The sequence below is a fragment of the Parasteatoda tepidariorum genome, chromosome 9, assembly GCF_982258835.1.
Source record: "Parasteatoda tepidariorum strain Cologne lab strain chromosome 9, Ptep-v5.0, whole genome shotgun sequence".
Classification (NCBI taxonomy): domain Eukaryota; kingdom Metazoa; phylum Arthropoda; class Arachnida; order Araneae; family Theridiidae; genus Parasteatoda; species Parasteatoda tepidariorum.
Genome location: NC_141763.1, coordinates 19045184 through 19058880, shown reverse-complemented (window position 1 = coordinate 19058880; position 13697 = coordinate 19045184). Strand labels below are relative to the sequence as shown.

At 33.2% G+C, this 13697-nt stretch overlaps 1 protein-coding gene across 4 annotated transcripts in view; it reads left to right on the top strand.

Annotated features, from left to right (window-relative positions):
• The window catches only part of LOC107439020 (pregnancy zone protein), a 113962-nt gene that overhangs the window by 74284 nt on the left and 25981 nt on the right, over positions 1–13697 (top strand). For all 4 annotated transcript variants that reach the window (XM_016051483.3, XM_016051477.2, XM_043046296.3 and 1 more), the window contains 4 exons: positions 2615–2802; positions 5966–6178; positions 10058–10176; positions 13388–13478. In XM_016051483.3, the coding sequence (XP_015906969.1) occupies positions 2615–2802; positions 5966–6178; positions 10058–10176; positions 13388–13478 (611 nt within the window). The remainder of the gene's footprint in view (positions 1–2614; positions 2803–5965; positions 6179–10057; positions 10177–13387; positions 13479–13697) is intronic.

Here is a 13697-nt window from a genome sequence, read left to right as displayed (position 1 = left end):
CCCCGGCTTTAACGTGTTAAAATGAAAGCAGAATGTGAATGATCGAACAGTATTTTATTCTTACAGAAAAGCTTATTTAACGTTATGTCTTTTTAAAAAGAATTTTTCATTAAAGAGGGCGTAACCTATACACAGCAACTTTTCCATCTGTTGCATAGTACATAGCTGAATATAATCTCTCAATTGAAATGAACACTTACCAGTTTTTGGCCACTATAGACCAGCGGTTCCCAAATTGGGTTCCGTGAGTTAGTACTTTTTATAAACCAATTATGAGTTTCGAAACATCTGATTAAATTCAGGTAAAACCAATCCATAATTTATTGAATTTTCCAATTGCCTTTTTTGAAATTATTTTAAGTATAAGTATATTGTCAATGAAATCGAAATGGCATTTTTTTTTCGGGAAATATAGTATTTCTAATAACGCTATAATGAAAAAACTAAGACTAAGCATTTATAAAATACTGCAGTTTCCAACAGAATTCTTGAATGAAGAACCTAAGAACCACTATTTTCAACGTTTATAGCAGATCATTTAGGTTTTCATTTTGTATAATTCGGCTTAGTTCATACATTTTCGGCTTATGTATATGTTACCGGCAAAGTATGAAACCCCGGCATTCTATAGAATGCCTAGGCATTGTATATAATACCAGATTTTTTTAGGCAAGGTATGAAATTTGAGAAGTATTACATACTTTCCCTAGAATTTGTATATAATACCTAGGCATTCTGTAGAATGACAAATACTATTTAGGCAAAGTAAGAAAAAAACGTCTTGATGAGGTTTTTATGTAAATGATGAGCATTTCTCAAGAATAAAAATGTTATTTTGAAGAAATAATGAGAGTGCCAATAAAAAAAATTATTCAAAATACGTAAAAAAAAATGATAATGATAATTTATGCCTTTTATTATTAAGAGAAACAAAATTTACATTTAAAGAATAAGAAATTAACCTATTTCTTGCGACATGGCAGGCTTGAATGACATTTTGAATTACATTTCATTACATTACGAAACGAAACGGAGAAGCATTTTATACTTTGCAACCTATAGAATGCTTAGGAAAGGTGTGAAATATAAATCGTATCACACATCGCTGGCTAGTCTTAGGCATTATATACAATGCCTAGACGTTCTATAGAATGCTGAATTTCAAACTTTTCCGGTAACATATACACACCAAAAACAAATTCTCTACTAGATTAGATATAGCACAAGAGGACTACAAATTTTACTGTTGCACATAAAACCTAATTTAAGATGAGTTATAATACAATGAAAAATCTTATAACGCTCACGATTACCTTAATAAACGTTATACATAAAGTTAGGGTTAAACCAAAAGAAGGTTGATTATTTAGTAGGTTTCCGTAGCCGAAAAAATTTGGGAAACGCTGGTATAGATTGGAGGTTTTAAACTTGTATTCACGGAATCCTAGGGTTTCTTGAACTTTGATTGGATTTATTTAATCAAAACGCCATCATTTTAATAAAAATTATAACAGCCGTTGAAATTTTAAAAGTATTTTGCTTGTGATGATAAATAAATATTTTGCGAATAAAATAAGATCTTAAATTCCATAACATTTAAATGCATTAATCAAGTTCCGTTCCTTGACTGAGGTAAAGTGTCGTCTACTTATTTGGCACGTTTTCTTGGGAGCCTTTTAAGTGTGCGCCAATTGTGATAACTGAACTTTTTTTTTTCAAATTGCAGGCACTGGCACTAAACTTTATTTTTCGCCTTAGAAGATGCCGGAATTGTTACTCATTTCACGTTACCCAGTGGGCACCTGTGAACCAAAGTCACGGAGGCGAGCAACATTGCCCACGCCACACTGCCACAAACCCGTTTATAGGGTGGGCCGCATTCACACGTCACACACAACAGAGGACAGCACAAGAGAGAGAAACATCCATGCCCAGAGCGGGACTCGAACCCGCAGCCATTGACTTCGCAGTCAGGCGGTCTAACCGCTCGGCCACCTGGCCGGCGTGATAACTGAACTTGCAAACTTGAATTAACTCAATTATTTAATGATGTAGCACAATGTATCTTGTATTTAGAAAGTAATCTATCAGATAAAATTTCGTATCAACCAGCCATCCCAGGGATTCCAACCTAGGTTACTTCAATGGGAGGCGAGTGCTTTATCCCCTGATCCGCCACGGCGCTTACTTTAAAGTTAAATTAATCATTTCGTTTAATAAGTAAATAAACATCGAGGGAGAGAAAAACCAAGGTTACTTCCCACGGTAAGTCCGAACTCAACTCCCGTTGATTCTAACTCATGCTCCGTCAACCACTAACGATATTTTACGTCCCCACTGTGAGTCGGGTGCAGAATTCACATCAAGCAGCCACCACTGGGATTCGAGCCTGGGACCTCATCCGGAGACGGACGTTTTATTCCCTGAACCACCGCGACTAAAAGGATAAGTGGAGGCGCCAATGTTATTCTTATATCACTATTAAAGTGAATTAAAGCTCTTTATTATTTTTATAACTAATAACTCCAAATGGCGACCACCTCTTTACACCGGACACATAGCCCAGTCCCGCAAGTCACCGTTATTCATAAGTTTAACTACATTTCTCTTGTAGGGGGACTTAGACACTGGAGTTCAGAAGGAAAAGGCCTAAAGTCCAAGTCTATTAGTGTTGAGATTGCAGGATATTACATCCTTGCCAGAATAGAACTGGAGAATGATGAGAGCACAGAAAGTGTCCTACCAGTGGTACGATGGATTGCTAAACAAAGAAACTCTAAAGGTGGATTTATTTCAACCCAGGTAAAAATAAAATAATTAAACTCATTGAAAATGAAGTTTTTATAATAAATAAACTTTCAATTTGCAATTTTCAGCATCCTGCTAGATACCCTTATCGCCTAAATCTACTTCAAAACGCGTTTTTACCCATTGGCAAAATGGGTACTGTTTTGGATTTGATGGCGTGTGTACCTTATTTTGACGTCATCACACTTTTCAACTGTGTTCAGGAGTAATAATCATATACGGCAACGTTACTTTTAAAAAGTAACGAGTAAAAAGTACATGTAAAAGTACAAGTACTGAACAAAAAAGTAACGACTTAAAAGTACATTTCTAGGAAATCGAAAATTCAAAGTAACCTAAACTTTTATTGAATAATATTCTTATGTTCTTTAATGGTTTTGCGAAATTGTTGTTATTTATTTAATTATTTTTAATTTTGAAAGTTATGGATATTAATTTATTTTTAAATTCGGAAGAATATTATAATATAATTTTATTATATAATCGCGTAATATAATTTTAAAATCAAATATAATTTTAATATCAAACTTTTTATGGATTTGCACGAAAAAGAAATTTTATCTATTGATTTTAATTTTTAGTTTATTATTTTTATTTATTTAAATTACCATTGATTTAAAATTGTTTTACTCTTTAGAAACGCGTTTTAAAAGCACAAACGTAAACAAAGCAAACACGGGGTTTCAGTTAGCTTTGTGACCTTTGAGCTAGTAAAACATAATTGAATGTGCAGTATAAGTTGAAACAGAAGGTATTTAAACACGAAGTTGGCTGTTAATGCATATATATTGCACATTAATTTTATAAATTAAAAAAAAAAAACATAAATATTATTTTTAAATATTTTTTTTTTCAAAGCTTACCGAGTTTTAGAAAAAAGTAACGATTTCATTCGATATTTTCGTTACAAATACTTGCACTTTTTTCCTAAAAAAGTAACGAAAGTGCAAGTAAAAGAACTAAATTTCAAAAGTAACGAAGTACAAGTAAAAGTACGTACTTTTTACTTGTACCGGCGGTACAAGTAACGAAAGTAAAAGTACTGCCATATATGGTATGAATAAACAGTGCGCATGCGTCGTCATTGCATACGTTGCTATGGTGACCGCTTCTGTTTCATAATTTTTTTTTGAATTCTCTTTTTCTTTTATTTTCTTTTTACCAGCTTGTATTTTGTTCCGACATAGGATTAGTTTTCAATATTTTTATGTTGTATTTATGATTAACTTATTCATAATTACTGTCTTGGCGGATGAATTAATATGAATACTGAAGAAGGAAGAGAACTCTGTGACGTCTTAAATGTAAATTTAGTTGGAATTGAAAACCAATCCAGCCCTTTGGACGGCAAGATGACAGAAATCAATTCAAGCAGTTTTTTTAAACTTGTGACTTGAAATGTCGTGGCGTTTATGACAGTCTGTCCAGGAAATAAAATTGACCAATAGGTAACCAGTGATTGCAATAATGCGATCAATTTTTTTTTTAGCTATTGTTCTTAAAACAGGTTTTACATTACCTTTAAAATATGCTAAGCCTTTTCTTCATATTTGTTTTCTTTTTTTTTTTTTTTCTGAATAACGGGTTCACCGACATTTTATAAAATTTGATTAGCGAATTAGCTAGAAATTGAAAATTTGCAAATATTAAAATATAATACAAACAAGCTCTATAATACAGAAAATATAATACAGACAAGCGGAATATTTCCGTTTTATATCACTCAAAAATTCTTTGTAATTTTAACGGATGAGCAAAATTGTGTCACACTCTTTTATGTAGTTACTAGACAAAATTCTAAATTATTAAGCAGCAAATTGGAAAAGTAACTTCTTAATTTTGGTTTTGTATGACTATTTTTATTCATCGCTTTTAAAAATGGGCTATGTAACAAATTAATATGCTTATTACATATTTCAATAGTCACTTTTAATATGTCTTTCTTAAATAAACAAATAATGAGCTTAAAAGAACAAATGACTCACAGGTAATGGGGCTACTTATTGAGGTATTCACGGTTGTTTAAGTGTTATTCATTGTTAATTCATTAGTGGAAGTAAATGCACATGAATGGTTTTTTTAGATACTACTTAAAGATTAGACGTTTTGTAGGTCAACGTTCACATGCAGGTTCGCATATATTCCTTACAAAATATTGCATTGTGGTTGTCACTATTCTAAACTAAGAATGACACGTGACGCGCCATTTTGCTAATGCTAGAAAATGTTTACCCACAAAGCGGAACAAGTTGGAACAAATAATTTGCACTGGGCTAATGGAGGCTAGTTATTTGAGTAATCATTGTTCCTTTAGTGTTATTCACTGATAATTCAATAGTGGAAGTAAGTGCTCGTTAACGTTTTTTAATATATCACTTGAAAGATTCGACGTTAGATAAGGCAAAGCTCACATGCAGGTTCACATATATTCCTTACAAAATATTGCATTGTGATTGTCACTTTTCTAAACTAAGAATGACACGTGACGCGCCATTTTGCTAATGCTAGAAAATGTTTACCCACAAAGCGGAACAAGTTGGAACAAATAATTTGCACTGGGCTAATGGAGGCTAGTTATTTGAGTAATCATTGTTCCTTTAGTGTTATTCACTGATAATTCAATAGTGGAAGTAAGTGCTCGTTAACGTTTTTTAATATATCACTTGAAAGATTAGACGTTAGATAAGGCAAAGCTCGCATGCAGGTTCACATATATTCCTTACAAAATATTGTATTGTGATTGTCACCATTATAAACTAAGAATGAGACGTGACGTGCCATTTTGCTACCTCTGGAAAATATTGATCCACAAAGAGGAGCAAGTTGGAACAAATAATTTTAAAAGAACAAATGATTTGCACATTGCTAATGGAGGCTACATATTTGGATATTCATTGTTCTTTTAGTGTTTTAGTGCATTTGGGTAACCATTGTTCAATAGTTGAAATAAGTGCAAGTTAACAATTTTTTTAATATATCACTTTAAGGATTAGACGTTTGATTGAGCAAAGTTCACGAGCAGGTTCGCATATATTCTTTACAAAACAATACATACTGGTTGTCGCTATATTTTAAACTAAGAATAAGACATGCCGCGCCATTTTGCTGCAAGTTGGAATCTCTGGATTTATGAGAATTTGTTTTTATGTTTTTGCAGGATACAATAGTAGCCCTACAAGCATTAGCCCGTTACGCATCTATCCAAACGAAAGGGACTGTAGACTTGGGTCTCGCCGTTGAAGCTGACAATCTTGTTAAAGGATTCAAACTAAACGAAGAGAACAAACTCGTGACCCAGAAGATGAAGATTCCAGAAGTTCCAACCGTTGTGGATTTACAGGCTGTGGGAGAAGGATGTGCTCTCGTCCAAGTAACTACCACTATCTTTACAGTGCTCTAACAGGTGTTCTATCTATATATTGCACCTGCATGCTAGTGAATCGCTTCCTCACTACTTACAATTTCACCGATAAATTTTGTATTTCAAAATTGTTAGAATGTTTTGAAGTTCACTATCAAGATATCAGTAGTTGTACTATTCTATGTAATTCCTTTTTTGTACGTGCAGTAACTTGAACACAAGATATTTTTTATAAAGTTTAATCGTTAATTTTTATGTTTCAACAGAAATTTTAAAGACAAATTTAATTAATTTTCAAAAAAAATTCGTATATTCTGTCATTAAAACTGAGAAAGTATTCTAAAATGCGAACAAACCACTATCAAGATATCATTAGCTGTATTATTCTCTTTAATTATAAATTTGTACATGCTGTAACTTGAACATAAGATATTTTTTCATAAAGCTTAATAGTTAATTTTTATGTTACAAAGTAATTTTATAAAGAAATTTAATAAATTTTCAAAAGTAAAAAATCTTATATTTAATCATAAAAACTGAGAAAATATCCTAAAATTCAAACGAACCACTATCAAACATAGCAGTAGTAGTAGTATTCAATTTAATTCTGAATTTGTACATGCGGTAACTTGAACTCAAGATTAAATTTAATCGTTTTCATTAAATTTAATCGTTAATGTACTTTTTTTTCTTTCGAAAAACGGTTTAACAATTTTTGAGTCAAATGAGCTCAAAGCTAGTCATATTATCTTTTTAGAGTCAGATTTCTAGAAGTTTCTTTTTTAAATAACATTCATTGTCGTATGGTCCTTTTTTTTTTCTTTTTTTTTTCGCTGTATCATTTGCCTCGGAAAACAAAAAGATTACCATTGTTGAAAAATAAAATTTGCGAACGTATGACTAGATCTAAAATTATAAACGACCAGAAACTTTTTTAAATTAAATGTTGGCTATCAATTTATGTAATATACTATTTTTTCCATAAAACCACTTTTTGTATTAGTTCAACTTAAGAAAATCGGGATAAAACTGGTTAACACGAGGCAGACAAAAAATACCTACTCAACCTTTTCAAGGATGGTGGAATAAAAACTAGTCCGCTTATTTTTGATAAAAATATAAACTACCAAATTTGTAATAGTTTCTCTATCTTAAACAACGCAATTCTTAATCAACTACTGTTTTGTTTTGAGAAATATAAAGATGAAGCACAAATCATTGTGGATATGCATACGGTAACAGTAATTCTTTGTTTTCTAGACTAGATTTTTTAATTAAAATTTACTGCCCAAAAAAGGCGAAATAGACGAAATGTTGTATGTTTAACCAGTTGATGGTTATGCTCAAATGCTGTTCGTTGGCTTGAAAGGGAATTTTTTTAAATTTTGTGTTATTTATTTTTTTCCCGATTTCTTCACATCTTTTGCTTCGCAGTATTTCTGATAGATGCCTGTAATAATCCAGAAAAAATTGGATTGTAAAACTATTTCAGGGACAGGTTTTACTGCTCTTCAGTTTAGCGGAAAAATTGAGAGTTTTTTTTTTCCCTCACTCCTTACTTAGAGTATTACCATCTGCGAACAACATTTTTCCGAATTTTGTAAGAAACAAAAAAGGATGGGTGATAGTAAGCGGCGCATAAAAGAATTTAATTCTGTTATAAGTCTTAAAATATTCCAAACCAAAGCTTAATTTTGGAAAGATATCAAAATGTAGGAAATCATAAAATACGTTTTCGTCCCACCGATTTTCCTCGGTAAAATGTTCTTTCGAATTCTTCACCGCTTTCGAAAAGAAAACGCCCACTTTAAGTAAAAATGCAAAATTCTCGCCTTAACCGGTTAACGCCCAGCGTCATATATTTAGGACAGTTCCTTTTTTCAAAGACATTAATTGTGGTGGGAAACTTTTTTCAGAATTTTCAGTTATCTGAGTGAATTAAAAGATTTTCAGATACCATGATGATTTAGTTATTTCTGATCAGATCTAGAATTATAAGGAGCAAGTATTTTTTGATCTATCAAACACTTTTTGAATGCTCTAACAGTAGAAAAACCAATTAATTTCGATAATATATTTTACCACTTTTTCCATAAAACCACTTTTTGTATCATTTCAATATAAATTGCTGAGGACATCGACTTGTCCTAAACATTCCACACAACACCAACTCATCAGGCTCATTGAATACGTACATGAAGGATGGCTACACAACAAACACACAGCAGGTGCCGTCTTTCTTGATTTGGCTAAGGCCTTCGACAAGGTATGGATCGATGCATTTATCTATAAATTAATTAAATACAATTTCCCTAGACCACTTATTCTAATTATACGATCCTACCTAACACACAGAAAGTTCGTCAACTGCAACACCTTTTTCTCCACTCTAAGACCCATTAACAGTGGTGTTCCCCAGGGGAGCAAACTAGGACCCCTCCTATTTTTAATTTTTATTAATGATATCCCTAGAGATCCTGGTATTCTGACTGCACTGTACGCTGACGATACAGTCATTGCCACACAAAGCAAGTATATCAGCGATATCATTTACCATCTCCTCACCATCATTGACTATTTCCAAAATTGGAAACTTGCCCTCAATATCGACTAAACTCAGGCGGTGCTATTCACCAGAAAAAGGACCTACAAGAAGGATGTTATCATTGATAACAACTTCTCTTTCAAATGGGAAACGAAGGCTACGTACTTAGGTGACATTATGGATAAAACCCTGACATTCAAATATCATTTTAGGAACATTGAAAGTAAATTCATAGCAGCAAAATGTGCACTTTATCCTATTCTAAAAAAGAACCCCCCTCAGTACTAATAACAGGATTCTTATTTTCAAAATGCTTCCCACCCCCCTATTAACATATGCTGCACCCGCCTTCGGGGGGGGGCTGCAAAGACAAATCTTAAACTCTTACTGAGTGCTTATAACAAAACTCTCCGCAATATCACAAATTCACCCTGGTATTTCAGGAACAAAAATATCCGTAATGACACCTGCACGCCTAGCCTTCTTGACTTGTACAAAAATAGATCTCTTAAGTATTTTCTTAAGATCACTGGGCACTCCAACCCCCTTATTTGGTCTTCCTCTAACTACGACCCAGATGACTCTAAGTGCAGGAGATGGCCTAAGGCCATTCTCCATTACTATAAAATTCTTCAAGACACCGTTTGCTGGTTTTTTCGCTCCGTCTGACTTTCTCCACATCTCCTCTATCATCATTAGACTCTTCCACTTGCTTGGGATGGCCCCATTCTTAGCGGAATTACTGCGGCTCATTCTGAATTAATTTACTGATACAACTACTAACAATGCTAATCACTAACTGCTTATTTGTCAATAATTTTAAATAAAAAATAAAAAAATTTAATAATTTAATATAATATAATTTTTTTTCTGAAAGATTAATGACCTCATTTGCTTGTTTATGTTTTTACCTGTCTGTGTTATCCCTGTTTTGTGCTGCCCTTTCTATCTTCTTTTTCCACAATATTATTTAACTACCTAACATTAAGTTTACTAACCCAAATAATTTCAACATCAATGGCCTTTGATTCAGTTTGTAATCATATAATTTACGGAGGTGGCCTTTTTGGCCAGGTACTCCGGTCCACCTATCACTAGTTCCCGCAGTTCCGGACAAAACGGGTTGATTAAAAAGTCAAAAAAATAAATATGTTCAATGTACTTATAACAGTTTTAATTGCTTATTCAATTCATATAGTTGATTAGAATACTAATTTGTTTTAAAAGAAGTATGCTAATATTTGGTGCTGATATGGTAGGAAAATGTTAAGTAAATAAAACAAAAATCTCATTCCTTAAAAAAAATTTCAAGAAATATGTAAAAAAAAAATTTTTTATTTCAGTTCACTTTCCGTTACAACGTGGAGAGGGCAGTCGGAAGCGATGCTTTCGACTTGAATGTCGACGTTGTACGAATGGGAAGCAGTGAATGTAATTTACCTAGAATCGGCATTTGTATGAGGTAATATTCTTTTTACCTTGTTTTCCTGTAATATTTAATGAATTTATTATAAATTTGTGATGTCTGCATCTAGAAATATCAGTCACGAGTTCATGTAACGTTATTTAAAATATAATAAATATCGACAAAATAAATATCAATAAATTGACACGCGATAAATATTGAAAAAATAATAATGTTCTAAAAGAAAAAAAAGTTCTTGTTAAATACTAACATATCGCGATATATAGTAATACTAGTGTGCTGCGCCCCCTGCTCGCTAACGTTCGCCAACCCCCGAAAATTGCTACGCAATCTTATATGGTTTGCTTCTCAAACCATTAGGTACATTAAAAATGCACAAAATTCTAAGAATTCAAAACAATCATTCAAATCCATGTAACAACTTTTTTTTTTAAAAAAATTACATCTTTTTAGTAAATACTAAGTCATTAAAATAAATTTTAATTCAAATGAATGACATGTAATTCGTTAAACCTATTAGAACTGTGCTATAGTATAAAATTTTAAAGCGTAACAGCACGACTGAGACTCATTTTTCAATGATCAACTAATAACAATGATAAAACAAATAAATTCGTGATAGAAATCAAAAATCGTCAAATAAATTCTTAATATGTAAATTCGTGAAAAAAAGCGCTCTCTAGAAAATACTCAAATAGAGATCTATCGACAAAGACTACTCACTTCCGCCTAGCTTAATAGTATGAGATTGTCGCAGCTGATGCTCTCTGGTCATTTCAGTTTCCGTTTTTAAAAGCGCTATATGTTGAGCCACCTCAGCTAGATTTGGCATGTGGCATTTTCAGCGGCAATCATTGGTCGATTTTCCAGCGTTGCCATTCGGGTAGTTGTAAGAGAAATATATATATATAGATATCTATATTTTGGATAGTACACCGATATATCGTGATATTATTCTGAAATATCGATAGCTTCGATTCGCTCGGCAATATTATCAGTTAAAAATTTGGAGAAAGTAAGGTAGATCATGAAAATTGATAATTTTACGGAACTCCGTGGCTGAAAATGTCTTCGTATGCCGAGGGAAGCGTCTGTTCATTATGAACTGACTGTCCGAGGGCATTTGCAACATTACTTTTATTTACTTAAATAATCTTCATTTTACGTTTATTTCATATTTTATTAAAATGATTTGAAACCGTCGTTGAACAGCCGACCCAATTTTGCGTTTCTTCTTCTTCTTCAGGAGCGCAACAGCCCTTTGCAGGTCCTGGCTGCCTCAACAGCACGCCTTCTCCAGCTCCCTCTGTCCATGGCAACTCCCCTCCAGTTCTTAAGTTTTAGGACATTGAGGTCGTTTTCGGTGTCGCTGAGTCATCGAGTAGGTGGTCTACCTCTAGAGCGGGACCCCTGAGGGTTCTTGAAGGTGGCAATTTTTACAGGGCTATCTTCAGAGCCTCTCCATATATGGCCGAGCTACCTTAGTCGGTTGCATCGGATTATCTGCATAATTTGAGGATGTTTATAGAGCCCATAAAGTTCAAAGTTGTACTGTGTTCGCCAACATCCCCCCTCTGGTATGGCACCAAAGATAGTTCTAAGTATCTTTCTTTCAAACGTTTCTATCGGGCGTTGGACGTCAAGGTTTAAAGTCCAGGTTTCGTTTCCGTATAGCAAGACAGGCAGAATGAGTGTCTTATATAATTTCAGTTTTGTTTTTCGGCTAATAAAATTCGATCTTAGTTGACTTTTTAGTCCAAAAAAACATTTGTTGGCCATATTGATTCTATTGTCAATTTCAGATTTCAGTTTGTTTTGGTCATTGATAATTGTATCAAGATACTTAAATTCTTTAACCTTTTCAAAGGAATGTCCGTTTATCTGCAAAGGTTCACTATAGTTCAATTCCGTATCCTTGTAATTTTGAACTCAATCCGGAAAACAATGAAACTCCTGGAACAAGCATTCGGAAAAATTTGCCTTCGTGGAGGACTTTTTAATAGAACTAACCCGCATTTGCGTTACATTGAGAGTGTGACCTCCCATGCTTAGTCTAACCGAAAAGGAACTCTAACCCATGATCCGTCTGCCACTAAGGATATTTTACGTCGGCACTGTGGTCGGTGCAATCCGGACTCGGAATTCGTATCGACCAGCCATCGCTAGGATTCGAACTCGGTTCACCTCCCTTGAAGGCAAGCGCTCTATCCCCTGAGCCACCACGCCTTTATAAAAATTATTGTCGAACGCATTAAAAGAGGCTTGTAAACATGCTCTATGTTATACTTATATGGGAACTAGACAACCGAACTTACTTGACGACCTTAACACTTCCTTGCTTAACACTTAATAACTTGACGACTGAAATAAAGGGCTAGTCAAGTTAGCCACCTTGTCAATAATCTGCAATAAACAGCCAAACCTGAGCCTATTTAAATAAATTTTTGACCATAATTATTAAAAATGCAAACGAACAACCCAGTCAATAATAGGGAAGTGCCCCTAGCGGCTTACGGAGACTAACTATCGTTATTCAAATCTCAATCCTTTGATGTGAATTACTTCCCTTCCAAGTATGCAATTTATGTACTGAATCCTTCATATAAATAATTTGAAAATGATGACCGGCCCAGCCCATTAATTCTTATTGGGCAAAAAAAAAAAAAAAAAAAAAAAGACATTTGATGTGATCAATTTTACTTGAATTTCCAAATTTCTTTGTCTCATAATTAAATTAAAAGTTTTATAAGTATTTTTAATTTTTCTGATTATTAGATGCATTAAGAGAAACGTACAGTTCACAATTGTAGCATATATATATTATAGCATAGCTTTTTCCCCAAAAAAGAGTAGATATTGCTGAATTGTTTCAAAAAAAGAATTGATTTACTCTTCCCCACTACCAGCTAAAAGTAAAATGGTTTTACTACCAGTTTTTCTTCTTTTTCGATTAGCCTTTCACCCATGCCATAGATGCTTCACGCTTCACAGCTTCTGCCATCAACGACAGCGTTACGATACACTTGTATAAGTTTCAAAACGAAACAGTTAAAAAAAAAATATTGTTTTCTAATTGAAGTCAACAATTATCTAATCCTCTTATTTGATCCAGAAACTTGGCCTGAAATTGAAACGCAAAATTAGTACAGTTGTCTCATTTTGCTTTACTTGAAAAATAAAATTTTGTATTTTAAGCGAATTTTGAAGGGAGGGAAAATGCATACAATTAATTTTTTTTCTTTCGTAGGTACAAAATACCTGATCAAACTTCAAACATGGTTGTCGTGTATGTGAAAATGGCGTCTGGATTCACGCCTGACGAAGAAAGTCTTAATAAAGTGAGTTATATAGTTGCCAACTTACATAAGGTTTTGAACGAGTATCAAATTGGCGAGACAAATCTTCAAATTTAGTTGAAATATATATATATATAAAAGTTCAAAATGAAGATAAAACAAACGAAAATTACTGACAAGTGAAAAAAGGGGGGAAAAGAAAAATAATAATAATAAAAATCCGGGGGGAAAAAAGAAAAAAAAACCCATAAAAATTTTTTA